Source organism: Panthera leo, chromosome B4 (assembly GCF_018350215.1).
Source record: "Panthera leo isolate Ple1 chromosome B4, P.leo_Ple1_pat1.1, whole genome shotgun sequence".
In the NCBI taxonomy this organism is placed as follows: domain Eukaryota; kingdom Metazoa; phylum Chordata; class Mammalia; order Carnivora; family Felidae; genus Panthera; species Panthera leo.
In genome coordinates, this window is record NC_056685.1 from 76,279,474 (window position 1) to 76,302,885 (window position 23,412).

Genomic DNA, 23,412 nt, shown 5'->3' on the forward strand with positions numbered 1-23,412 from the left:
TGCAAGCCTGTGGTGCAGACCATGTGTTCACCACAGGGCCCCCACCCCCAAGACGAACTGTTCAGAATCCCAGTCACAAGGCCCGGGGTGCTGATGGTGCATGCTGCCAGGTGGTCTTCAGACTGTATTTCGTGGGGAGAGGGGAAGTGTAGGCTAGGTCAGGTGGGCGCTCTAGACAAGTCACCCCACGTCTTACAAGCTAGGCAAAAAGGAGGCCTTCCAGGGCCCAACGTGGCTGGCCAGTGTGATGGTCTGGCTGCCACCTGCCTCACCCTCAGGTAACGCCCAGCTCCACGTCCAACAGGAAATCTAAAGGCTAGGGGGCCACAGCTGCCCCATGGCCTTTTCATGCCATGGGGAGAGTACAGAATAACTCCCAGAAGCCTAGGCCCTTCCACACAGCCTCATTCCCGGCCTTCCCTTCCCATATGGAGAATTTCAGAGTGAGGGGAACCTGAGGTGGAAATCTGAGGTAGAAATAGGGGCAAGAAGATTGGCGGGGGGGGGGGGGTGGGGGGGGTGGGGGCGGGGGGTAAAGCCCAACATCTGAGGAGAGATGAGGTGGCAACAGTTGGAGAACCAGCTGTGCTTCACTTCCTGGCAACAGAAGGCTATAGACACTTAACCCCATCGACACTTCGGCCCCTGAAGCTCAGTTTGTACGTCCTATCCCACCCAGTATGTACAGGAGTTTGAGTGCATGCCCACAGCCTCCCTTGCCGCAAGCTGTCCAGCCTTCTGCCCGACCCAAGGAATCCCCCTGACCCCAGGGACCACTCGAGGCCTGTGTGTGTGTGTTGGGGGGCTGCCTCACAGGAGAACCTGAGGGAAAGTCTACGTCCCTGGGGTCTCTCATCCTGCTGCCCATGCAGCCTCCACCCACCTGTCCATCCCCGAGTCCTCCCACAGAAAAAGCAGAGTCCAGGGCAGGGAGGGGCCTCCACATTTTATTAGGAATAGGGCAGAAGCAGAGGCTGGAAGCAGAGCAGCCGAGTTCTTAACGACAGATAAATTAACCGCAGTGCGGGGATGGGGGATGGGGACCGGGCCAGGCGCTTTAATATAAAAAAACAACAAAAAGACAGACGGACGGACCCCAGAGACATGGGGCGGGGGAGGGCAGCACCATCCAGACAGCAGGGAGGACCAGGGCAGACAGAGAGAGAAGGCAACTTGACCCTTCGCCCCCAAACTCCACCAGCACGGGGACTCTGGGCTGGCCCCGCGGGGCTCCAGGGCAGGGAGCAGCCAGGTTGGGCAGAGACGGCACAGCTGGCGGGCAGGAAGCCCAGCACCACAAGATGGCTCAGCCTGAAGGGGGAGCCGGGGGCTGGGACACAGCCGCCTTGAACCCCCGGTCCCTCAGAGAAGAGCCTTACTCCAGGTGAGAGAAGGGACCAAGGGTGGGGTCTCTCCCTGAGCTGAGAGCGGTCATCCCCTCCACAGCAGCAGTGGGCAGTGGGGTGTGTCAGGGACCCCCTTCATCTTCTTTTCCATCTGCCTCCTTGGTCCCTGCAGGGAGGGGCCCCACTGGCCCCGAGGGATGGGGCGCCAGGAGAGCTGGTCCAGTCGGTGGTCTCCAACTCCAGAGAGGGACCGTAGTGCGGTGCAGCCACTCAGCCCTGACTCCCACAGGAGGAGAGTGAGTCGTAGAGGGAGTCACTGAGAGACTCTGAGGTCTCCAGACCTGGAGGGCCCCCACTGGCCACTCTCCCTTCCTCGCCCATGTCCGATGTGCTGGGCGTGCGGCTACCTCCAAACGTCGGGCCCTGGGGTGCAGGGGCTGGACGGCTGGGCTCCAGGTTCTGCTTCCGGTCCATGGGCAGGGCCTGGGAAAGGAAAGGAAGCTCAGGAGGAAGTCCCTCCACCTCCTGGTCCAGTCCAAGGGGTGCTGGGCTCTGCCCACTGATGGGGTGCTGCAGGTGGGGCTCACCGTGGTGGGGCACATTTCAGAGGAAGCGGGCTAGAGGCACCACTGAGCGTGGTCTGCCAAGGTTCTGGGGAGGGCAATAAACCCTTTCTCCAAGAAGGGTGTGAGAAGGGGCAGGTGGGTGGGCTGCCCAGAGGGGCATCCAATGTGGCTGACCCTTCATCCGCTTCCAAGACAGCGCTGTACCTCATTGCAGGGACTGGTCTCCCCACATCATCTCTCCTGCCCTCCAGGCCTGTTCCCCTTTTCCTTTTGGCCATGCTTACCATGGGGGTCCTGGGCAGCCCCTCCAATTGTCGGGATGGGCACAGGAAAGGGTCAGTGGAGCTGCCGGCTGCCCTCGCATTGGGGAAGGTCCAGTTCTTAGCCAGCTGGACAGGAGGGGGAGGGCCTGGGTCCTCACACGGATCTGCATGGGAACAAAGGGAAGGTGGATGGTGGCGCGTAAAGCTCCAGGGATGGCCCACCCTTCTACCCAGACACTCACCGTCAGGACAGGCCTGATGGCCCCGGTGGCCCGGAGCAGCAGTGAGCAGAGCGGGGAAGGCTGGCATGCTAGGGTGCCGCCCGCTCACCAGCAGTTCCTCTATGCCCGGCACCTCACGCTCCAGCGTGTGGGCGCGGCGGGGGACTTTGGTAAGGGGCGGGGGCCGAGCTGGGGGGACTCCGGGTGGGGGATCCAGCCGTGGTGGCTTTGTCTTGGGAAGATTCTTGCTGGGGGTCCCATTGCTGCCATGGTCTGGGGGTGGAAAGGTCCCAATGCCACTGTCCAGGGTTCGAGTCAAGGAGCCACAGGCTGGGGAGGGGAGGGTAAGTCAAGGACGTGAGGCTGTGGGCTCAGCCCCTCTGCCTTCTTCTGGCGTCCTGCCCCAGCCCAGGCTCCCCACCTGGTCAGGGCCCCTCCTGGCCCGACAGGCCGTCATCCCTGCCAGCCCTCCCCCCACCTCCCCTGTGCTTGGAGAAACACGTGTGGACGGCAGGCCGGGTACCCCAAGGGCAGGGAGGGGTTTAGTTCTGCGCAGCCCCGGTGCCTATCTGGTGCTTGGCACCACGACGGCACTCCGGGCCTGGCACCTGCTACAGTGACAGGACAGGAGTAAAGTGGGCAGGGGGCGAGGAAGAGGTCCCATCCTTGGCCCCTGACCCTGCTGACCTGTGAAGTGTGAGGTGGGCACTGGCTCAGCCAGGCTGTCCTCGGAGGGCATCTCTTCCCGCCTTCCCGGCTCGCTGCTCGGCTGTGTGCGGTACAGGAGACCTCAGAACCCAGTCCTCCCACCCTCACCCACAGCCCTCCCCAAGTTCTGCCGTTGGAACCCCTGAATTGTGGGTCCTAGTGTCTGCAGTCCACCAGCATGCAGTGACCATGAGTACATCCAGCAGCTTCCAGGCCCCAGGGACGGGGAACCCTCCAGGCCCAATACCTAGCCCCTCCCCCAAGAACCTACCTTTCCAGGAGGTTTTCCGCAGCCCTGAAGAGGCCCCACCAGGCCATTTCGGGGCCCACAGGCTGGCCAGGGGTTCTTGGGGTCAGAGGACACTGGCTGGAAATCGCCATACTCTGGTTTGGGCTCCCGCCAGTTCTTGGGGGGCAGCTCCTTGCCATCCACCCTACAGGCAGCAGTGCAGACGGAGACAAAGGGAAGCTTGGGTCTACCCAGACATGCTGACCTCACTCCCTCCAATGGTGCCGGGCCTAGTGGAATACCCACTGACCCCTGCCCCTGGGATTGGGGACATATCCCTGGTGGTTGCCTCCATCAACTCCTCCTGATGCTGGGCACAGGCGGAGACCCTGGGGAAAACCTCAGAGAAACAGCAGGGGCAGGGGACACGAGACGACTTCCCCAAAGTTACACAAGGCCGAGCCTAGAGACCTCTGGACACTGTTTGCTAATAGATGGCAGACTGGTCACTTCCTGGTCCACACAGGACACATCTTGCCAGCCCCAGCTGAACTTGAGCACACTTGCTGTCCAAACTGCACCCCACCTGCACCCAACCCCTATGGACATTCTGCCTCATCTGGCCCAGACGGAGCAATCCCAAGATGGGGTGTCCCCTTCTCTGAACCACAGCTCCTGCTGCTGAGTCTGTGGCAGGTGTCAATGGGCAAGACGGGAAGGGGACCCTCCTTGTTCTATAGGATAGAAAATCCCAGAGTAAGACCTTTATCAGCCCACAGTTAGGAACCAGCAGCCCCTTTAACTACCACACGCAGGCAGCATTGGAGACAAATCTAGGGAAATGTGGACTGTGAACCCCTCTTAAATGGGCCCAGTGTGTCCCACATCAGACAGCCAGAGAGAAGGGGAGTGGGGGCACAGACCCCAGGCTTCTGATTCAAGACCCCATCTTTCCTCTGGGCCAGACCATGAACTCCCAGACACTTCGGCGGCATTTTACTTGACCTCCTACCCTTTTTGCTCTCAGGAAAAGCAGTCGCAACCCCAGGTGTGCCCATGGAAAAGCGCCCCCAGCCACTGAGCACCTGCTGACTGGTCCCAGGCCCTCACCTGTTGAGCAGCTGCTGCATGAAGGTGTCTGCGCCCTGGTACATGCCAGCCAGCTGGCCCTGCACCTGCCCCAGCCCCGTACTTGGTCCTGGCGCTGGCCCTCCGGCCCGGGGCCGGGCCCTGCTGCTCAGGTAGGCCTTCTCCTCCTCCAGTGCCCGGCGTAGGTCTTCCGCCTTAGCCATCAACTTGGAGATGTTGAGACTCTCCGCCTCCAGCTTCCGGGCTTCCATCTTGACTTCCTTCCGGAGTGGGGAGCCCCCACTGGCCCCCTCCTTGCTCTTGGCGGTCTCTGTGCGGCGGTTCAGCGCTGGCAGCTTGCTCTTCTTAAGGCCAAACCAGCTGGCGATGCTGCTGGTGTTGCGGTGCTTGGCCTCAGCGCCTGGCGCCCGCTCCTGGCCCTGGAGCCGCAGCACATTCTCCTCGATGCCCTTCATTACCTTCTCCTCGATGGCGGAGTGTGGGGCCCGCCCCTCAGGGCCTTGGCTTGGGTCAGCAGGGCTGGGTGCGGGGGACGTAGGCTGGGCGGTAGTGCTGCCACACTCTGCCCAAGGTGGGCCCTTGCTCTTGTCAGGCTTGGGGGGCTCCTTGGTAGTTGGTGGGGCCAGAGGTCGGGGTACCACCTTGGTGGGTGACTTGGAAGGCAGCTTTGTAGGGCTGCCATGGGGGCTCTTATTGGGCTTGCCAAGGCTGGGGGCTGAGGTTGGCACTTTGGCAGGGGCACGGGGTACCTGGGGGCACAGGGCCCCTGCCAGCCGGCTCTTGGCCAACTCCACTTTGGTGAGGCAGCTCCTTGGTGAGACAGGCTCCAGGTCCACCCGGGCCCCCATGGAGTGGGAGGAGTAGACTCGGGCCCCGGGGTCCCCCAGGAGCCCAGGTTCTTGCTGCTTCAGGCTGTTTGTGCCTAAGGCCACTGCCCCCCGCAAGGCCCCCTTGGCGTCTGGCCCCTCGGGAGGCCTGGGGGCGGGGGGTGCCATGTCTCCAGCGCTCTCCCCTGACCTCCCTGCTCCCCGGGACTTCTCAGTGCCAGGCCTGGCTGGCACCCCGTTTTTCTCTGGCCCCTCAGGGCCAGTCTTCAGTTTCCCTAGGGCTGCCAGTCTGTCCCGCAGAGGTGTGTAGCCAGGATCCCCAGGTCGCCGCCCTGCCCCCTGGCTGGGCTTCTTGGATGAGCTGCCTGGGGTCCTGCGGCCAGGATGGGGAGACTCTGAGCCTGCTTTGTCCAAACTCTTCTCCTGGGCACTCCCATAGGAGCAGGATTCTGGGAGGCAAGGGCTAGGAGGAGCTCCAGGACTTCTGAGGACCTCAGGGGCCCGTGGCACCTCTAGAGTTAATTGTGGGTAGGTGGGTACCTGCAGTGGGGAAGGAGGTGGCTCTGGGGAAGGCCCCCTAAAGGTGCTCCGGGAAAGGTCCAGGATGTTCTCATAGCAGGGAGATACCACAGGTCCCGGGGACAGCGTGGTAGACAAGGCCGGCTGGGGAGGTCTCAACTGTGCAGAGTCCAGGGCCACGGAGCAGGGTGAAGGACTGGTAGGCAGGGCCTGTGCCCCCTCCGGGGACAGCTCTCCTCCACCCAGACCCCTGCGGGCCAGCAATGGGGAGGGGCTGCCGTCTGAGCCGCTGTTTCGACAGGGAATTCGGGAGTTCCGGGGAAGCTGGGGGCTGAGCTGGGGGCCTCCTGGGCTGGGCACCTTCTCCGAGGCTGGAGGCAACTTCAGAAACTTGAGACCTCTGGCTGGAGAGGGCAGAAGGGGTCCCTGGGCTTCCCCAGGAGAAGGGGGGCCAATTTGGAGCTTGCTTTTCACCTGAGATGAGGAGTAGGGGTGGCCAGGCCGAGAGCCCAGGGGGGCATCACCTGCACCCATGAACATGCTGAGGAAGGGGAGGGGCCCCTGGCCCTCTGAGGTAGCACCAAAGCCCGGCCTGTGGGCCTCTGGGGTACCCCCACCCCAAGCTGACTTGGGGAGGCCTTTGGACTTGGACAGCTGTGGGGGCCCCTGGTCTGGGGAAGATGGCTGCCCAGGACCTGGTTGGTCCCCACTGAGTGGGCCTGCAGCCCCGGCCAAGAAGGCCTGTAGGTAAGACTCTGTGTCCTCAAGGAGCTGGCCCAAGTTCAGCTGTTTGCGGGCCAGGGCCCCAAGCAGGGTGTCAGGGCTGGGTGCCTCGTTGGGGTCACCTGCCTCATCAGAGGAGGAAGAGGAACTGCTGCCTGGGGCACAGGGAGGCCCAGAGCCAGTGCCTTGGGCCTGGGAGGAGACTCTACTAGGGCCCCAGGGCCGCCCAGCACCCTCTTCCTCCCCTGGGCCCCCCAAGAGGCGCTCCCAGTGTAGCAGGCCTCCCAGGCTACCAGGGCCTAGTAGCAAGTAGGGGGCCCAGGATGAGGGTTCAGGCTGGGGTGGGCCACACAGCTCGCCGTTGATGGGCTCTGGGGAGCCAGGACCCTCGCTTGGAGGCCGCCAGGGAGTGGCAGGTGAGCAAAGAAGCAAGGGGTCCGTCTCTTCCAGGGCTCTCAGCACCTCCAGGATCTGGGCTTTCTTTCGAAGGAAAGGGGACAGGGCATCCAGCGCTGGGGGCGGGGCGGCTGGGGGTCCTGGGCCTCCTGGCCGCAGCTGCTGCTCCCAACACACCTTCGGGGAGAAACGGCATGATGAGGAGGCCATGTGCAGGCCCAGGACCTGAGCTGGGAGTAACTGACTATGTCAGGGACAGAGCCGGCCTGGTTTTGTCTGAGTCGCAAAAGGAATTACTAGCTTCTCGGATGGGACAGCTCGGCTTCCTCCAGAGTCACTGAGCCCCGGTTACCCCAACTCTTCTTCCTGGTGTCCTTGGGGTTGGGTGGGTACCCCACCTCCCTTCCTGGTGATCCCAGCACCCCCCTCCTCCACCACTTCCCACCGCTGTTGGGGTCAGCAGGGTTGACACCCCTACCCCTACAACCCTGATTATCTAGGTTTGCCCCAGGGGAGGGAGGCCTGTTTTGCAGGCTCCAGAAAGAACACAGAAACTATAGAAGGGGATGTGTTGGGGCCGAGTCCTCAGTCAGTAACTGCAGGCAAGCCCAGGCCTTCTCAGGTCAGACAGCTGACCTGATCCCTGTGGAGAAGGCAACTGGGATAACTCTACTGCAAGCCCTTCCCTGTTTCTGCCCGGCTCCTTCTTGGACCCAGTCCACCTGGTGTCATGGTTAACTAGATAAGGCTCTGGAGCCAGACTGTGTCGGTTCAGGTCCCAGGTCTGCTGCTTCACTAGTCATATGAACTTCAGCAAGTTTCTTAACCTCTAAGCTTCACTGCATCACCTATAAAAGGGGATGGTCCCTATGATTAACCTTATAAAATAAATGAGACCAGGGATGCAAAAGAATAAGTCCATAATAGTTCTAGACTTGAATAAATAAGTATGTATACAATTATAAATGTATGCCAAGGGGCACCTAGGTGACTCAGCTGGTTAAGCATCTGACTTCAGCTCAGGTTATGACCTTGTGGTTCACAAGTTCGAGCCCTGCATCAGGCTCTGTGCTGATGGCTCAGAGCCCGGAACCTGCTTCAGATTCTGTGTCTCCCTCACTCTCTGCCCCTCCCCCACTCACGTTCTGTTTCTATCTCAAAAACGAATAAACATTAAAAAAATTATAAACGTATGCCAAAAGTTATTAAAAAAAAAAAAAGATAAATGACATCCAGGTGTTCAGCACAGTGCCTGGCATAGGGTAAAAGCTCAGGAAATGTTAACTACAAGTCTTACTAACACCTAACTAACTTTGCTTGCAAGGCTAGCGACTGGCAGTGGGATTTTGTTCTTAGTATAAGGCTGACTGCTGAGGGCTCCTATCTGTGCCCCAGGAAGCAGCCCTTCCCCTGGAACTCCTTAGGAAACAGCAATGGAGTACCCACTGAAGAGTCTGCAGCCAGCGAAGCCCTCGACCACTGTGCCCGGATCTCCTACCTCTCTCTGTCCAGTACAGTGCCCCAGAGGCAGCGAGGTGGTCGGTCCCTCGACAGAGCTCAAGGAGGGAGAGGCTGGTGGCTCTGATGGAGGCTGGAGTGGGGTAAGTGGGATCTGCAGGGAGAGGCAGAGTTAGCATAGGGCCTTGTCTGTTCCAGGTCCTTACCCCCTCACGAAGTTAGGACTTCCCATCCAGGGTAGGAGAACATTCTTCCAAGTTTGCTCCTTCAGGGATGTCTCTTGACCTACAGTGTGGCTTTCACCACTGTCCCTATCACCTGGTCAGAGGAGCCTTGGGAGATGATGCACAGATAGAATGAAGAAGTGTGAGGCCTGGTGGCAGGGAGACGGAACTACTCTGGGGCTGTCGAGAAACCACAGGCAGTGGCAATGGCAATGGCAGGCCTAACCTCTGTGCCCATGGCGACCCCAGGACCACTCTGCTTTTCTGCAGGACCTCCTCCTTGATTACAGAGAGGGCCAGCCTCGAAGCCCCTTTCCTGTTCTGACTGCCTGTGACCCTAGCATCACAGGGATGGCTGAGACTAATGGAAAAGCATTTGTCACTGGGTCCTAGAAAAGAGATGGCAGGAGTTATCATCTCTGTCCCCACCGACTGGTCTCTGAGGAGGACAAAGGTACTACTTAAACACAGGTTACTTGGGGCGCCTGGGTGGCGCAGTCGGTTAAGCGTCCGACTTCAGCCAGGTCACGATCTCGCGGTCCGTGAGTTCGAGCCCCGCGTCGGGCTCTGGGCTGATGGCTCGGAGCCTGGAGCCTGTTTCCGATTCTGTGTCTCCCTCTCTCTCTGCCCCTCCCCGTTCATGCTCTGTCTCTCTCTGTCCCAAAAATAAATAAAAAACGTTGAAAAAAAAAAAAAATTTAAAAAAAAAAAAAAAATAAAAAAAAACACAGGTTACTTCTCTCTCAGTCCCTGAAAATGTCATTTCCATCCCCTAGGCATCTCCACTAGACATGAGGCAGCTTAAAACTCCCGCTTCTGTGGCGTCTCTGCTTCCCCTCTGGCCGGCGGGCTCCAGCCCAGATCCTTACTGCTGTGGCCTGGATGCTGCTAAGCATTTGTCTCCCTGACCCGGTTTGGTGCCTTTACAAATCTCTGACACACGAGGCAGCCTACAGTATTTTCTTCTTTTCATCCAAAGCATCTTTGTGCTCAAAGCCTCCGATTCCTGCTCACTGCCTAAGAAGACGAGTCTGGACTCCTCTGCCGGCATCCTGGGCCCGGCCTGCAGGACCTTCCCCGATGCCACCTCTGGTTCTCACTCACTGCTCCTTTGTAGAGCCTTTGTTCCGGCCCAGCTGAACAGCTGCTGCTGCCTAGGCTTCCCTGTGCTTCCTTCCACAGGGTATCCCTTCTCTCAACCCCAACTGTACTTTTTTTTAAATCTCCTGTCCAGCAAGGCCCGGGTCCCATGTTACCTCCTTGAGGTCCCTTCTCTGCTGGCCTCTTTCCCCTCTGGGCTCCTGGACAGTACTGTCACACTCTGCTCTGTACTAAGGCTGTCTGTAAGCAGTCCCAGCCTTCAGGGTTTATGTGCTCTGCACAGGCCACACCCCTGTCCAGTTCCATACATGTGTCGGCAAAGGAGCTGCTCACAGCAAGAGCTTAATTAACATCTGCTCAGTGGAGCTTTCATGCTAGCAAAGCACAACTTGAGAGTGACACTGATAATGAAAAAGAGCTGCTGATTATTGACTACCACTATGGGCCAAACGCTATATATTATCTTATTTCATCCTTACGACGACGTGCAGTGTGGGTATCTCGAACCTCATTTATAAGACAAAAACTGGGGTTCAGAAAGTTAAGTAATTTGCCCAGGGTCACATAACTAAGAATTAGCTAAGTCAGGGACCCAATCCAAGTGTTTCTGAGGCCAAGGTTCATGCTCTTTCCATTATGTCATGTTACCGCTGGGGGAGATAGATCTATTGCCCCAAACCCCAAGAGGTCCCAGATTTCATTTAAGGAATCAGTGACTTAAGGATGACCTACACCTCTGTTATCACTGGTCACCGAGAAAGCTGTGGACAGGGTGAGCTTGGCCAGTGTGGTTTGGGTTCTGGGATCCCAGGGTGGACTCTGGAGCAGGGACAGAGGCTCCTAAAAGACCATGGTGATGAAAAGCCTCTGCCAGGGACCAGGCTTCTCAGGGAGCCGTGGGGCATCGTGCTCAGGGTGTGGGGGGCAAGGGCTGCCCGGTGTGCATCAGACAGATACACACAGAAGGTGCTTCTCTCCTTGTCAAGGTTGGGGGTGGGCTAGAGGTGTGCTGGCGCCCCTCACACCTGATGCTCACCTCGGGTCCCTGGAGCTGCTCCTGATCCTCCCAGTCCCACATCTCACCCCGGCCTTGGGGCTACTGACAGACCGACCCCGAGGGACATCTTAACTGAGTTCAGGATTCACCCCTAGTAGCCTTCTGCTTTTCCCGGGTAAGCCAGGTGCCAGGGCTAGAATCAGGGACTAGCAGTTGAGGACATGCCTGTGTGTCAGCGGGCGAGCACTCACAACCAGGCATGCGCACAGAATGACCCGGCTGAAGTGCCTTTCCTGACCTCTCTGTGACACTAAGCACGGGGTGCCTTACACCCAGCCCCACCCCTGCCCCTGGCCAAGAAGCAGCAAAGCAGTGGCCAAAGGGGCCCCCGGGGAGCTTGAAATCATTGCATTTTCAGCCTCCACCCATCTCCCCACATAGGGCAGGAACAAGCAAGAACCTTGTCTGTCAATAAGAAGGGATGCCATCCAATTGGGCGAGGAGCACCCGGGAGGCTGGGGAAAGCCAAGCATGAAGGGACTCAGGGAGTCTCCCCATGTCCCCATCTAAGGCTCAGATCTATCAGGCCAGATGGGCCTTTCCCAGATGGCTACAGCCCCCAGAATGGAGGGGAATGGCTGTGGCCTGCTTCTTCAGGTGCTGGGAGAAAAGAAGGTGATGATGGTAGGGCTGGGAGAGGCAGGAGCTGAGGTAGGAGGAGGGAAGGAGAATTGCTTGTGCCCACCTGGGGAAGGGAGCCTGTCGTCAGCTGGAGTTTCTGCTGGAACAGGGCGCTGAGCATCTGGTTCTGCCGTTCCAGGTCAAACACCCTCTTCTTCAGCTTGATGCACTCCTCCCGCAGGTCCTGCCACCGCCCAAGGAGGCCAGGGGAGGGTGGCGGGGAGAGGGCGAGTGGTATGAGCTCAGTCTCCTTCATCAGAGTGGCAGCACTCCTGCTGGGCATGCCCTGCCCCCACGGCCCCCTTCTATGGAGATCTGAGCCTGCCTGCCTATGTGTATAGCTGTCACATTGTCTGGGGATGGTAAACTCCCTAAAGTTTATCACCCTTGGTGGGAGGTAAATCCTATTCCCTTTGGCATCCTTCCCATCCCTGGAGCCAACCCCCTGCCTCTTAGAAACCACATCAAAGAAAGGCCCATATAAGGCAGAGGAAGACCTTGGGGGTCAGAGTGGCTCATAAGTCAAGAAGTTCCCACAGTACTTGAGTAAATATTTAGGTGACACCTTGTGCTCACAATATTAACACTGCTGTCAGGGCCATCACAATCTGGAGAAAACAGCTCGGGCCAGGATAAGGGAAAGAGTCAAAGCCCAAATCAAAGTTACCATAGCTCAGAGACCTGGCCTTACCTAGCCCTCCTCTGCCTCCAGGTAGAACAGTATGGACCTGTCTGAGGTGGGGAGAGGGGGCTTTGTTGGAGGGTCAATAGGCCATTTCCACCAAGCTCCCTCCTCTAGCCCCTATCTGAGTAGGCTCAGGGGTCCCCAGGAAGGACTTCCCCTGCTTGACCCAGGGTCTCTCCCCAGGGCGTCTGGGCTTAGGGGTAAGAATGTCTCCCATGGCTGCTTACCTTTTGGTTTAGCAGCGCCTGTACCACGTGGTTGGCAACCTGGGGACAGAAAGCCCAATAGAGAGCCATCAGCCCATGAACCTCTGCCTGGAGCATTGACAACCCATGCTCCCCCCACCTCCCGATATCCCCCAGCATCAGTCCCAATGGAGACACGACAGACCTCATCTAGACAGCGCTCATAGGTCTCCCGCTGGTTTTCATTGGCCTGGGCAAGCGCCGAGTTCTCTGCCTACGGGAGGAAGAGGGCAAAAAAGGGCTATGGGATCATTTGTCTGCCAGGGAAAATTCCTTTTGGAGGAAAGAGAGACATGGAGACTACTAGCTACACCCCTGCCCCAGTTCTTGGCTCTGATTGGATTCTACCATGGGGAGGCCTACAGAGACAGACCATAGGCATTCAGGAAGGCAGAGCTAAGATGGCTGGGTTTCTGTAAACCCCAACCTCAGTCAGTGAGGTTGGAGGGGCCAGGGAGATACAGTGGCCAGGAGGACTTAAGCTGGGAGGTGTCAAAAGTAATACTTGGGGCGCCTGGGTGGCTCAGTTGGTTGAGCGTCTGACTCTTGATTTTGGCTCAGGTCATGATCTCATGGTTCACGGAGTTTGAGCCCCACGTCGGGTTTTGCACTTATAGCATGGAGCCTGCTTCGAATTCTCCCTCTCCCTCTCTCTCTGCCTCTCTCCCGCTTGCATGCTCTTTCTCTCTCTGAAAATAAATGAACTTAAAAAAAAAAAAGTAATCCTTATTTCCCTGGGGAGAGGGCAGAGGAGGCTGGAGAGAGGAGGGCAGGTTCTTAAGAATATGGCAAAGAGGGGTGCCTGGGGTGGCTCAGTCAGTTGAGCGTCTGACTTCAGTTTGTGAGCTGGAGTCCTGCATCAGGCTCGCTGCTGTCACCGAGAAGCCCATTTCCCATCTTCTGTTCCCCTCTCTCTCTGCCCCTCCTCTGCTCACGCTCTCTCTCTCAAAAATAAATAAACATCAGGGGCGCCTGGGTGGCGCAGTCGGTTAAGCGTCCGACTTCAGCCAGGTCACGATCTCACGGTCCGTGAGTTCGAGCCCTGCGTCGGGCTCTGGGCTGATGGCTCGGAGCCTGGAGCCTGTTTCCGATTCTGTGTCTCCCTCTCTCTCTGTCCCTCCCCCGTTCATGCTCTGTCTCTCTCTGTCCCAAAAATAAAATAAACGTTGAAAAAAAAAAAAAAATTAAAAATAAATAAATAAATAAATAAATAAATAAATAAACATTAAAAAAAAAAAAAGAAAAAAAGAATTGGCAAAAAGCCTAGTTTAGGGATCCGTGTCCTTGTCGTTCAACTCCTGAGCCCCAGGTCATCTAAATCCTTCTTCCTGTGGGCTCTGTGACCATGCCTTTCCTAGATCAGCACGGGCATAAAAGCGGGGAAGAAAGGGGTAAAGAGGAGAGACGTGTGGGGGTTGGGATAGGCCCACCCCGGTGCATGCCTCCTGTTCCAAGCTGGCCCCAGGTTGGAGAGTTCAGAGCAAAGAAAGGGCTTCTCAGAGGAGCTCTGCTCCAGCCTGGCGAGGCTCCACATCCACATCCACAAAGCCTACCCAAGCTCCCCAGGGTCCTGGCCAGCACCGCCGCCCCCATGCCGCCCGGTGCCCCACCTCCAGCTCCCGCAGCCGGTGCAGGAGCTCCTGGCAGGTGCCCGTCTCCGTGCCGCCGTCACCACCCTCTCCCGGCCTCGGCTTTCCAGGACTCGTGGCTGGCTGCTCCATGGCGTCCGACATCGGGCCCTGGGAACAAGTGAAGGAAGCCCTGGCGGCTCCTCCAGGGCACAGGGAGGAGGTGAGTGGAGGAGGAGGACAAAGACAAAACTTGTCAGTATTCTCGGAGTTTAGTGACTGATGTGCCACGGATACTGTAACAACTCAGGGTCTGACTCAGGCTCTTCTGGTCACGGGACAGACGGATGCACAGACACACTCTTCCCATTTTAAGAACGGGGACCACTGTTTTACAACCCCTGCAACTGCGCTCAGCTCAGCCTACCACAGGTCACACAGATGTTGGCCAACTGCCAAGAGACCGGGATTCTCGGCTGAGATGGGCCTTGAACTGTATCTTCCTGGGCACGGTGGTGGGAGGTGGCCTGCAAGCCTCACAAGCTCCCTGCTCCCCGAGAGGCCCCACTGCGCATGCCCTTCCCTCTGCAGGGTCTCCTGACCCCTCCCTGCCTTCCACTTGGCCAGCTCCTTTCTACTCATACTTCAGGGCCCCCACTCCAAGGCCGTGCCAGGCACCCTTCCTACACAGTTCTGTAACCGCCTCCCCGAGACTGTCAACCCCATGAGGGCAGGGGCTCTACATTCACTTTACTGCCCAGGTCCCCACTTGTTGGTGTGGAAGCTGGCATGTAAGAGACAGAATGATGACTACACAGATGAGTTTGTCACTGCCTGAACACAACACAGCCAGGGTTCTGTCCCGTGTCGTGTTATGTGCCTCCCCCACTCCCAGCTACCGCCATGGTTACTGGCTTTAGCTGATGAGTCTTCATCTGCCCTTTGAGTTTCAATTTCTCTACTAGAGGAAAGTACTCGTTTCTTTCTTTTGCACCCATATTGTAGAAATTTCCCGTAGATGGGAAACCCTTCCTAAAAGTGTGGGGGCCCCAGTCCACCAGTGACTACTGGCCTCTTTGACCCCCCTGCAGAGCTGAGTTAAGCACTTTCAGCCTAAGGAAGAGAGGAAGGAGTCCTTTAACAGCTCTCCAACCCCACATCTGATTGGTACCCCCGACCCCATCCTCTGCTGTAGGGCACTGGGGATGCCTCTCCTGCCCCCCATCGTCCTCCTCCAGTCCCCCCAGCTGCATGCACAGGCTCAAAGCCCCTCACCTGTCTCTGCCTCCTCACCCAGGCTGGCACACACTCTAGAAGCCAGAATGGTCACCTCGGCTGTTGAGAAAGAGGGAGACGATGTTAGCCATGCAAGCCACAAGCATTTATTCGGCTCCTGCCGTGTACCAGGCACTGGGCCATAGGGGTGAACAAGCCAGAGAGAGCTCTGCCTCTATGAAGCTTCCATTCCACTGGGAGAGGCACATAGTATACAGATAAACCAATGAACGCACATCGGGTCCCAACAAGGCACTGACAGGTGACACCGAAGCAGAGACCTCAGTGGAGTCCAGAGGAAACCCTGGAATGGGAAGAGCATTCCAGACACAGAAAAGAGTCAGCGCGAAGGTCCCCGGCTTTCAGCCAGAAATCACTCAGATGAGAAATAGGAGGGAACAGCAACACATGACGCTTTGGGGCCCTTCCACAACACACATCGTCTTCTTTAATCCCCACAGCCACAAAAGGAATTGAATGTTACTGTCAACACCTGTATTCGAGCTAAGGAAACCAAAGGGCAGGAGTTACGCTCACATACACCGCGTGTACCCTGCGTGCTGAGCAGTGTGTTGGCACTTTCTCATGCACTCCTACATCTGATTCTCCTAACAACTTTATGGGGAGCGGGGATACCGGCCTGGGTTGAGGAAGCAGTTACTGGAGGCAAAGGATGCTGCCCAAGACATAAACGCCGGTTCACAACACACACTGGACAGGCCTCCTTTTCCTCCTTCCCATGAGGCCTCTCTGTACACCCACAAGTTGTACCGTAAGCTCCTTGTATTCTGTAAGCTCCATACAGTCCCAGGGCTCCTGGAGCTTTGCACATGGATGGATCCGGGTTAGAATCCTGACTCTACAAACTCTGTTTCCTCACCTATAAAATGGGCGTAAGAATACTTAGCCCACGTGGTTGTTGGAGGATGAAATGAGATCATGTATAAAGAGTATCTTGCATGAACTCGGTAAATGGAGGATTTTCATGATTACATCCTGACAGAGACACGATGCAAAGTCCTGCCTCACAGCCTGCTGCTACTGTCTGTTCACCTGTAAGGGACTCTGAGTCCCAGGCTCCTCCCTGTGGGGTCGGGGCAGTAGGGGCATCCAGAGATCTGAGAGTGCGGCCCCAGCCTGGCTGCACTCAGGGCCCTCTTCCTCCCCAACCCCTCCCCACCCTAGAGGGAGAAAGGGGCAACTGCAAAAGGAGAGAACCATTTCTTTGCAAGTAAGAGACAGTGTGTGCCCGTGTTTATGTGACACTGGGAAAGGGGGCTTCTGGAAACTGCAGGAAAAGGAAAAACTTGTAACACTTATTTTTAAACATTCCACAACAATCTAAAGTCCTTTGTTATTTTAACATCATAAAAAATGTATCAAGTAGAACTTCATTCGCCTCATGACATTATCGTGTTTGATATTTTTAGAAATGGACAGGCTTGGAAAAAAATGAAAAAAATTCAGGAAATATCCTCCCCTTCCCACATACATAAATAGGGGCTAAAACCAAAAAAGGCCTCAGGTTACCTCCGCCATTCGAGTTCCACCCTTCCCCCAGCACGGCTCCGATCCTTTGAGTCAGAGGCTCCCACTGTCCCCACGGTTTCCTCGCCTTCCCTCAATCCCCTCACCATTTCTTCCCTGCAGACGCTCCCCGGGAATAGTGGGGTTGGGGTTGCAGAAGGAGTGCTGGGGGATGGGAGAGACAAAGTTGGGAGGGCGAAGGAAAGGAGTGGGGTGAACAGGCCAGTGTCCAGGGGCCAGAAAGGGAGAGAGCTAAAGCTGAGAAGAGCCGGAGTCTTTGTGCTCCCAACACAACAGCAAAAACCAAACTCAGGGTGGAAGACGGTTTAGGAGAATCTCTCTTCCTAAAACAACAAAAGTAAAAACACATCCATGAGGCCCAGATCGTGGGGACTGGCAGTGGATTATGTATGTGGTTTTATGTGTGTTGAGGAGGGTGGGGACCCAAACACACCACAGAGCTGACCGCTGCCACTCTCTCAGGCTGAGCCTCTGTGGATCCCAGAGCAGGGAGGCCTGAGTCCCACCGCGACCTCGAGGAGACCCTCCAAGTGATGAGCCACCCAAAAGCAACAGCTCTGTCACGCGCGTCTGTCTCTGGATCCCCAGCTGGGCTTAGGAGAGGCTCCGGAAATGAAGGCAGACCGTGACTCAACCTCGCTTTGGGGAGAAGTTTTCTGCCCTCAGTCGAGGTGGTCTGGCCAACTCAGGCCCAGAGGCCTTCTCTTCATCTGCAGGGCCACAAGCAGAGGGCAGGAAGCTGTCAGCTCAGATCGCTATGGAGTCACAGGGAAGAGGTCGACACTTAAACTTGGCGCCAGGAGCAGAGCGTGCTGTGAGCAGGACCCCAGTTTAAGTTCAAGATTCCTATGGTGAAAAGAAAACTTCCTGCAGCCTCACTCTCCACTAGGGAATCGAGAGAGTACCACCTCCAGCTCCCAATCTGAGCCTAATTAGGAATCTGGCCCTTCAGAGTCTGGGTTTTCAGCCTCAATCTCATGGGAAGAAAACCAACCCAGACTGGCTCCCCAGTAGCTCCCCCTGCTGGGTGTCAGTGGGGGCCCCTCTCCCAGGGGCTGCACCCCCACCCCCTCCCCATCCTCCCTCAGGCCCCACAACTCCTACTCACAGCTTCTGTGCTCAGCTCTACCCCCGGCCTGGAAAACCCCCAATCTGGGTGCTTCAGGGTGGCCCTGGTTTCAAACATTCCTCCGGTGGTCCCACGACACGCCTGGATGTTGGATGTTGGGTCTGGAACACATGATGCCGGCCATGCTGGGTAGAGATGGAGCTGCAGGAGGTGGGAGCTCCAACTCGAACTGGAGGCTTCTCCCGCCAGAACTGCCAACGGGTGGCCCCGCCCCCCACAAAGGCCTGATTCAGAGGGAGGTGACCTCAGTGCCGCTGAGGGGAGGGAGGAAGGGGAAGGGAGGAAGACCAGAGCTGGGGCAGTAAGCAGCAGCCAGGGACAGGGAGGGGGAGCAGCTGCTCAAGGGGGTCTGGGTAACCTGGGGACACAGCTGGTTCAGCCCAATCACCGAGCAAATCTGGGTGACACGATCTCTTTGGCCTAGTCACAGGGCCCAGAAGAGAGCGGACTGTCCGGGCCTTTCAATCAGACAGATCAAAGGAGTAAGGATTGCAGTGCCCACCCTCTCCCCAGCCGGGGCACAGACCCCTCCCTGCCCTCCAAGGCCAGGCCTGGGAGGAAGAGACTAGAGAGGTGGCAGCAAGCCTGACTTCCATGCTCCCTCACCCTGGCCCTCAGCCAAGGGCTTTGGGCCCCAGTGAGCCCCTCACTCACCAGCTGTTCCCCCCAGAGTCCTTTAGGGAGAGAAGCCAGGGACCAGGGGGTGGGGGAGAGGGGGCAGCTGTGGGAAGGCAGAGATGGAGAAGCTCACTTTAATAACAGAATCATCCGTAACAACAACCGTCCCCCCCACCCCCCCCCCCGCTCCCCCCCATCCCCCAGCTGCTTTCTGGAATCCCCGTCACACCCAAGAGTCCACTTGTAAACAGCAACTTCTGCACCCACAGCAAACACTCCTTTCCAGACAGTATCAGCCCTGGGTCGGGGAGGGATAGAGGGACTGAGGCCCCAGGGCATTCCTGGCCTGAAAGCAGCCACCTTAATCCCTGCCCAAAGCATCTTTCAGCCCTAAGAATTCCAACTGGTCTCCTCCCCCCTCATGGAAAGAGGACAGACAAGAATTTCCTTCCCTCCTCCCGACAACTGGCCCCAAGACACAATAGCCCTACTGAGAGGCTTGTGTCCATGGGGAAGGGGCCCCCAGCATCTCCTTCCAACTTCCTCTTCACAAGAGGACTTTGGATGCAAGAGCTTCCATCCCATGGTGTGGGTTCTTTCTTCCTTCCTTTCTTTCTTTCGTAAGTTCATTTATTTATTTTGAGAGAGAGAGAAAGCACGAGCAGAGGAGGGGCAGAGAGAGGAGACAGCAAGAATCCCAAGCAGGCTCCGCACTGCCAGCGCAGATTCTGACACAGGGCTCGAACTCATGAACCTAAAGATCATGACCTGAGCTGAAGTCAGAGGCTTAACCAACTGAGCCACCCAGGCGCCCGTGGGTTCTTTCTAACCTCGGTCTCCTGCCCTCCAGGCAGGCTGGAGGAAGGGCAGTTGAGCCCCAAAGTCTTAGACTTCAACACCCCTTACCTCTCTTCTCCTAGTTCCTTCATGCTCCCTGCCCACAGCATAACCCAACAACAACAAAAAGCAGCTGCTGGGGGTAGGCAGAGGAAAGGGGCTCAGACACAGACACAAAGTGTTTATTTATAGGGCCACATGGCCAGGGGCTCTGTGGCCCAGAAGCCTAGTCCCCACTCCCGAAAGCCCAGCCGGACCCATCTTAGCCAAAAGGCAGAAGATTTAGAGTCTAGTCCCAGCACTGCAATTTACTTGCTGTGTGACTTTAGGCAAATCACTTTAGTCTCTCACAAGTTCCTTTACGCCAAGTGGAAGCTGTTCTAGAACCATGTTCTCAAAATGCGGTCCAGGGGCCCTGATGTTCTTCCAAGGAATCCACGGAATCAAAACTATTTTCATAATACTACTAAGACACTATACTACATTACTCTCATGTAGACACTATATTAATGTACATTAATGTAGATACTACACTAACTCTCATTCTCTGAGTATACAGTGGCATTTTCCAGAGACTATGTGTTATGTGATATCACAACAGACTGAATACAGAAGCAGATATGAGAATCCAGCTGCCTTTTATTGTCAGACGTGACAGATATGCCAGAATGAAGAACAATGCCATTCTTTTCACTATTTTTTTGCTTTGGAAAATATACAGTTACTTAAAATATGTCAACATGTAATGGGTTTATTATTATTATTTTAACTTAATTAGATGTTGAAAACTCTCAGTACTAATTTACATGACAGTAAATGTCAATAGGTATACCCCATATAAACCTCAACCGACTGAGCCACCCAGGCGCCCCTGATTGCACACTTTAAATAGGTGAGTCATATGGGATGTGAACTATGTCTCACAACTTAAAAAGGGGCACCTGGTGGGCGCCTGGTGGCTCAGTCGGTTGAGCTTCCGACTTCGGCTCAGGTCACGATCTCGCGGTCTGTGAGTTCGAGCCCCGCGTCGGGCTCTGTGCTGACAGCTCGGAGCCTGGAGCCTGCTTTGGATTCTGTGTCTCCCTCGCTCTCTGCCCCTTCCCCACTCATGTTCTGTCTCAGAAATAAACATTAAAAAAAAAATTTGTTTAAAAAAAGGGCTCCTGGGTGGCTTGGTCAGTTAAGCATCCAACTCCTGATACTGGCTCAGGTCATGATCTTTGGGGGTCCTCACATTTTTAGAGGTTGGAGGGGTCCTCAGGTCAAAACAGCCTGAGAGTCACTTTTCTTTTTTGTTTTTAATTTTTTTTTTAATGTTTATTTTTGAGAGACAGAGCACGAGCGGGGGAGGAAGAGAGAGAGAGGGAGACACAGAATCCGAAGCAAGTTTCAGGCTCTGAGCTGTCAGCACAGAGCCCGACGCGGGGCTCAAACTCATGAACCGTGAGATCATGACCTGAGCCGAAGTCGGGACGCTTAACCGACTGAGCCACCCAGGTGCCCCAAGAATCACTTTTCTAGAAGTGTTTTCCGACAGAACTTTCTGTGATGATGAAATGTTTACTCTGTACTGTCCAATATGGTAGCCACTGGCTGTATGTAGCTATTGGGCACCCGACATGTAGCTAGTTCAATTGAGTAACTGCATTTTACGTTTGAATTACCACATGCAGCTACTTTACCGGATGGTAGAGTTCTAGAAGATCGCCAGGATTCCCTGACTTGAGCCTTCTGGGCCAATGCTTTCTTTCCACACAGAGTCTAGAGGATGGGGTAGCACAGGACTTGACCCTCACTCCTGTCCCCAGGCTTTTGCTTACGTTATTTCTTATCCTCTCCTCACCAAAGGAAAGCCGTCCCAGCCAGATCACCGCCAGTCCTGCCTGGCACTCCTACCCCAGTTCCCTGTTAGATCTGCAGTATATAGGGCTTCACGCCTACTCCACTCCCTCAGTCGCCTGCCCTATCACCTGCCCTGGTTTCCCCAGAGGGTCAAAATCAGCAGAGGGAAAACCCCTCAGATCTCTTGCCACCCGGCCCCTCGGAACCCTCCCACCTCCTCATCTCCTCCCGTTGACAACAGAGGGTCTGTCATCTTCCCAGGGAAGGTCAGGCCTTCCTGCCCTGGCCTATCCCCATTTAGGTCTTGAGTATTTACCTCCTGAAGAGACCCTTCCCACCCGCCTTTAAAACTTCTGAGGCTGTCTTTCATCTGAAAAATAATCTTGCCCGACATTTCTAGACGCTGCCCTCTTCTGCCTTCCACAACCAAACTTCTCAAAACAAAAACAAAAACAAAAACAACAAAAAAACCCCTCCTCACGTCTTACTCCTTCCTCAGCCTGGTCCAATGTCAGCAGTAACTGCCACACTGCTAAATCCATACAATATTTTCCCATCCCCGTTGCCTTCTCAGGCACAAGTGCCTCTAGTGGCCACTTCCTCATAGACTTTTTTTTTTTTAAGGTTAAAAAAAATGTTTATTTTGAGAGAGACAGAGAGATAATGTGCAAGTGGGGGAGGGGCAGAGGGAGAGAGAGAATCCCAAGCAGGCTCCATGCTGTCAGCACAGAGACTAACCCAGGGCTTGATCTCGTGAACTGTGAGATCATGATCTGAGCCAGTATCAGGAGTTGGATACTTAACTGACCAAGCCACCCAGGTGCCATTTTTTTTAAACAAATTTTTTTTTAAATGTTTATTTCTGAGACAGAGCATGAGTGGGGGAGGGGCAGAGAGCGAGGGAGACACAGAATCCGAAGCAGGCTCCAGGCTCCGAGCTGTCAGCACAGAGCCCGACGCGGGGCTCGAACTCACAGACCGCGAGATCGTGACCTGAGCCGAAGTCGGAAGCTCAACCGACTGAGCCACCCAGGGGCCCCACCAGGTGCCCCTTTTTAAGTTGTGAGACATAGTTCACATCCCATATGACTCACCTATTTAAAGTGTGCAATCAGGGGCGCCTGGGTGGCTCAGTCGGTTGAGCGTCCAACTTCGGCTCAGGTCACGATCTCATGGTCTGTGAGTTTGAGCCCCGCGTCGGGCTCTGTGCTGACAGCTCGGAGCCTGGAGCCTGCTTCGGATTCTGTGTCTCCCTCTCTCTCTGACCCTCCCCCGTTCATGCTCTGTCTCTCTCTGTCTCAAAAATAAATAATAAAACATTAAAAAAATTAAAAAAAAAAATAAAGTGTGCAATTAATGGTTCGTAGTGTAATCACAGATATATGCAACTGTGACAACTTCAGAATGTTTTCATTACCCTTTAATTAGCATCCCCTCACCCTCAACCCTAGGCAACCAGTAATCTATTTTCTGTCTCTATAGATCACCCTATTCTGGACATTTCATATGAATGGAATCGTAGTAGAGGTCGTCTTTGTGAACGGCTTCTTTCACTTAGCACGTTTTCAAGGTTCATCCACGTTGAAGCACATATCAGTACTACACTCCTTTTTCATGACCAAATAATATTCCATGGTATGAATACGCTATCAGTTGTTCATCCATTCATCTGTTGATGGACGTTTGGGCTGTTTCCACTTTTTGGCTGTCCCGAATAATGCTGCTATGAGCATCTATGTGCAAGTTTTCATGTGGATTTATGTTTTCATCTCCCTTGGGTATATACCTAGGAGTGGGCCTGCTGGATCCTACGGTAACTTTAGGTTTACCTTTTGGAGGAACTACCAAGCTGTTTTCCAAACTGAATGCACCATTTTACAGTCCGGCCAACAGTGTACAAGGGTTTCTCCGTTGCTCCATGTCCTCACTGCTTGTTATTGTCTGATTTCCTGGTTTTAGTCACCCTAGCAAGTGTGATACGATATCTCATTCTGGTTTTGATTTTTGGTTCCCCAGTTAGTGATGTTGAGCATCTTTTCATGTGCTTATTGGCCATCTGTGTATCTTCCGTGGAAGAATGTCCATTCAGATCCCTGTTCATTCTTAATTAGATTATATGGGGTTTTTAAATTTATTATTATTATCATCATTTTAAATGTTTATTTATTTTGAGAGAGAGAAAGAGAGCTGGGGAGGGGCAGAGAGAGAGAACCCCAAGCAGGTTCTCGAATTTATGCAGGGCTCGAATTTATGTACCCGTGAGATGGTGACCTGAGCCAAAATCAAGAGTTGGACACTTAACCGACTGAGCCACCCA

General features: G+C 55.4%; 1 protein-coding gene across 9 annotated transcripts in view; it reads right to left on the reverse strand.

Annotated features, from left to right (window-relative positions):
- Positions 1-929: 929 nt before the first annotated feature.
- NCKAP5L (NCK associated protein 5 like) overlaps positions 930-23,412 on the reverse strand; it is a 33,190-nt gene continuing 10,707 nt past the window's right edge. Inside the window, exons 2-15 of one of the 9 annotated variants that reach the window (XM_042946459.1) lie at positions 17,778-17,899; positions 17,103-17,515; positions 15,122-15,181; positions 13,889-14,017; positions 12,424-12,492; positions 12,261-12,299; positions 11,413-11,532; positions 8,386-8,499; positions 4,444-7,064; positions 3,376-3,538; positions 3,084-3,165; positions 2,418-2,726; positions 2,197-2,339; positions 930-1,829 (exon numbers count right to left, since the gene is read on the reverse strand). In XM_042946459.1, the coding sequence (XP_042802393.1) occupies positions 1,617-1,829; positions 2,197-2,339; positions 2,418-2,726; positions 3,084-3,165; positions 3,376-3,538; positions 4,444-7,064; positions 8,386-8,499; positions 11,413-11,532; positions 12,261-12,299; positions 12,424-12,492; positions 13,889-14,011 (3,996 nt within the window). In that variant the 5' untranslated portion in view covers positions 14,012-14,017; positions 15,122-15,181; positions 17,103-17,515; positions 17,778-17,899 and the 3' untranslated portion in view covers positions 930-1,616. Of the gene's footprint in view, positions 1,830-2,196; positions 2,340-2,417; positions 2,727-3,083; positions 3,166-3,375; positions 3,539-4,443; positions 7,065-8,385; positions 8,500-11,412; positions 11,533-12,260; positions 12,300-12,423; positions 12,493-13,888; positions 14,050-15,121; positions 15,182-17,102; positions 17,516-17,777; positions 17,940-23,412 lie in introns of those variants that run through there. The other 8 variants (XM_042946456.1, XM_042946458.1, XM_042946454.1 and 5 more) reach the window with 8 other exon arrangements.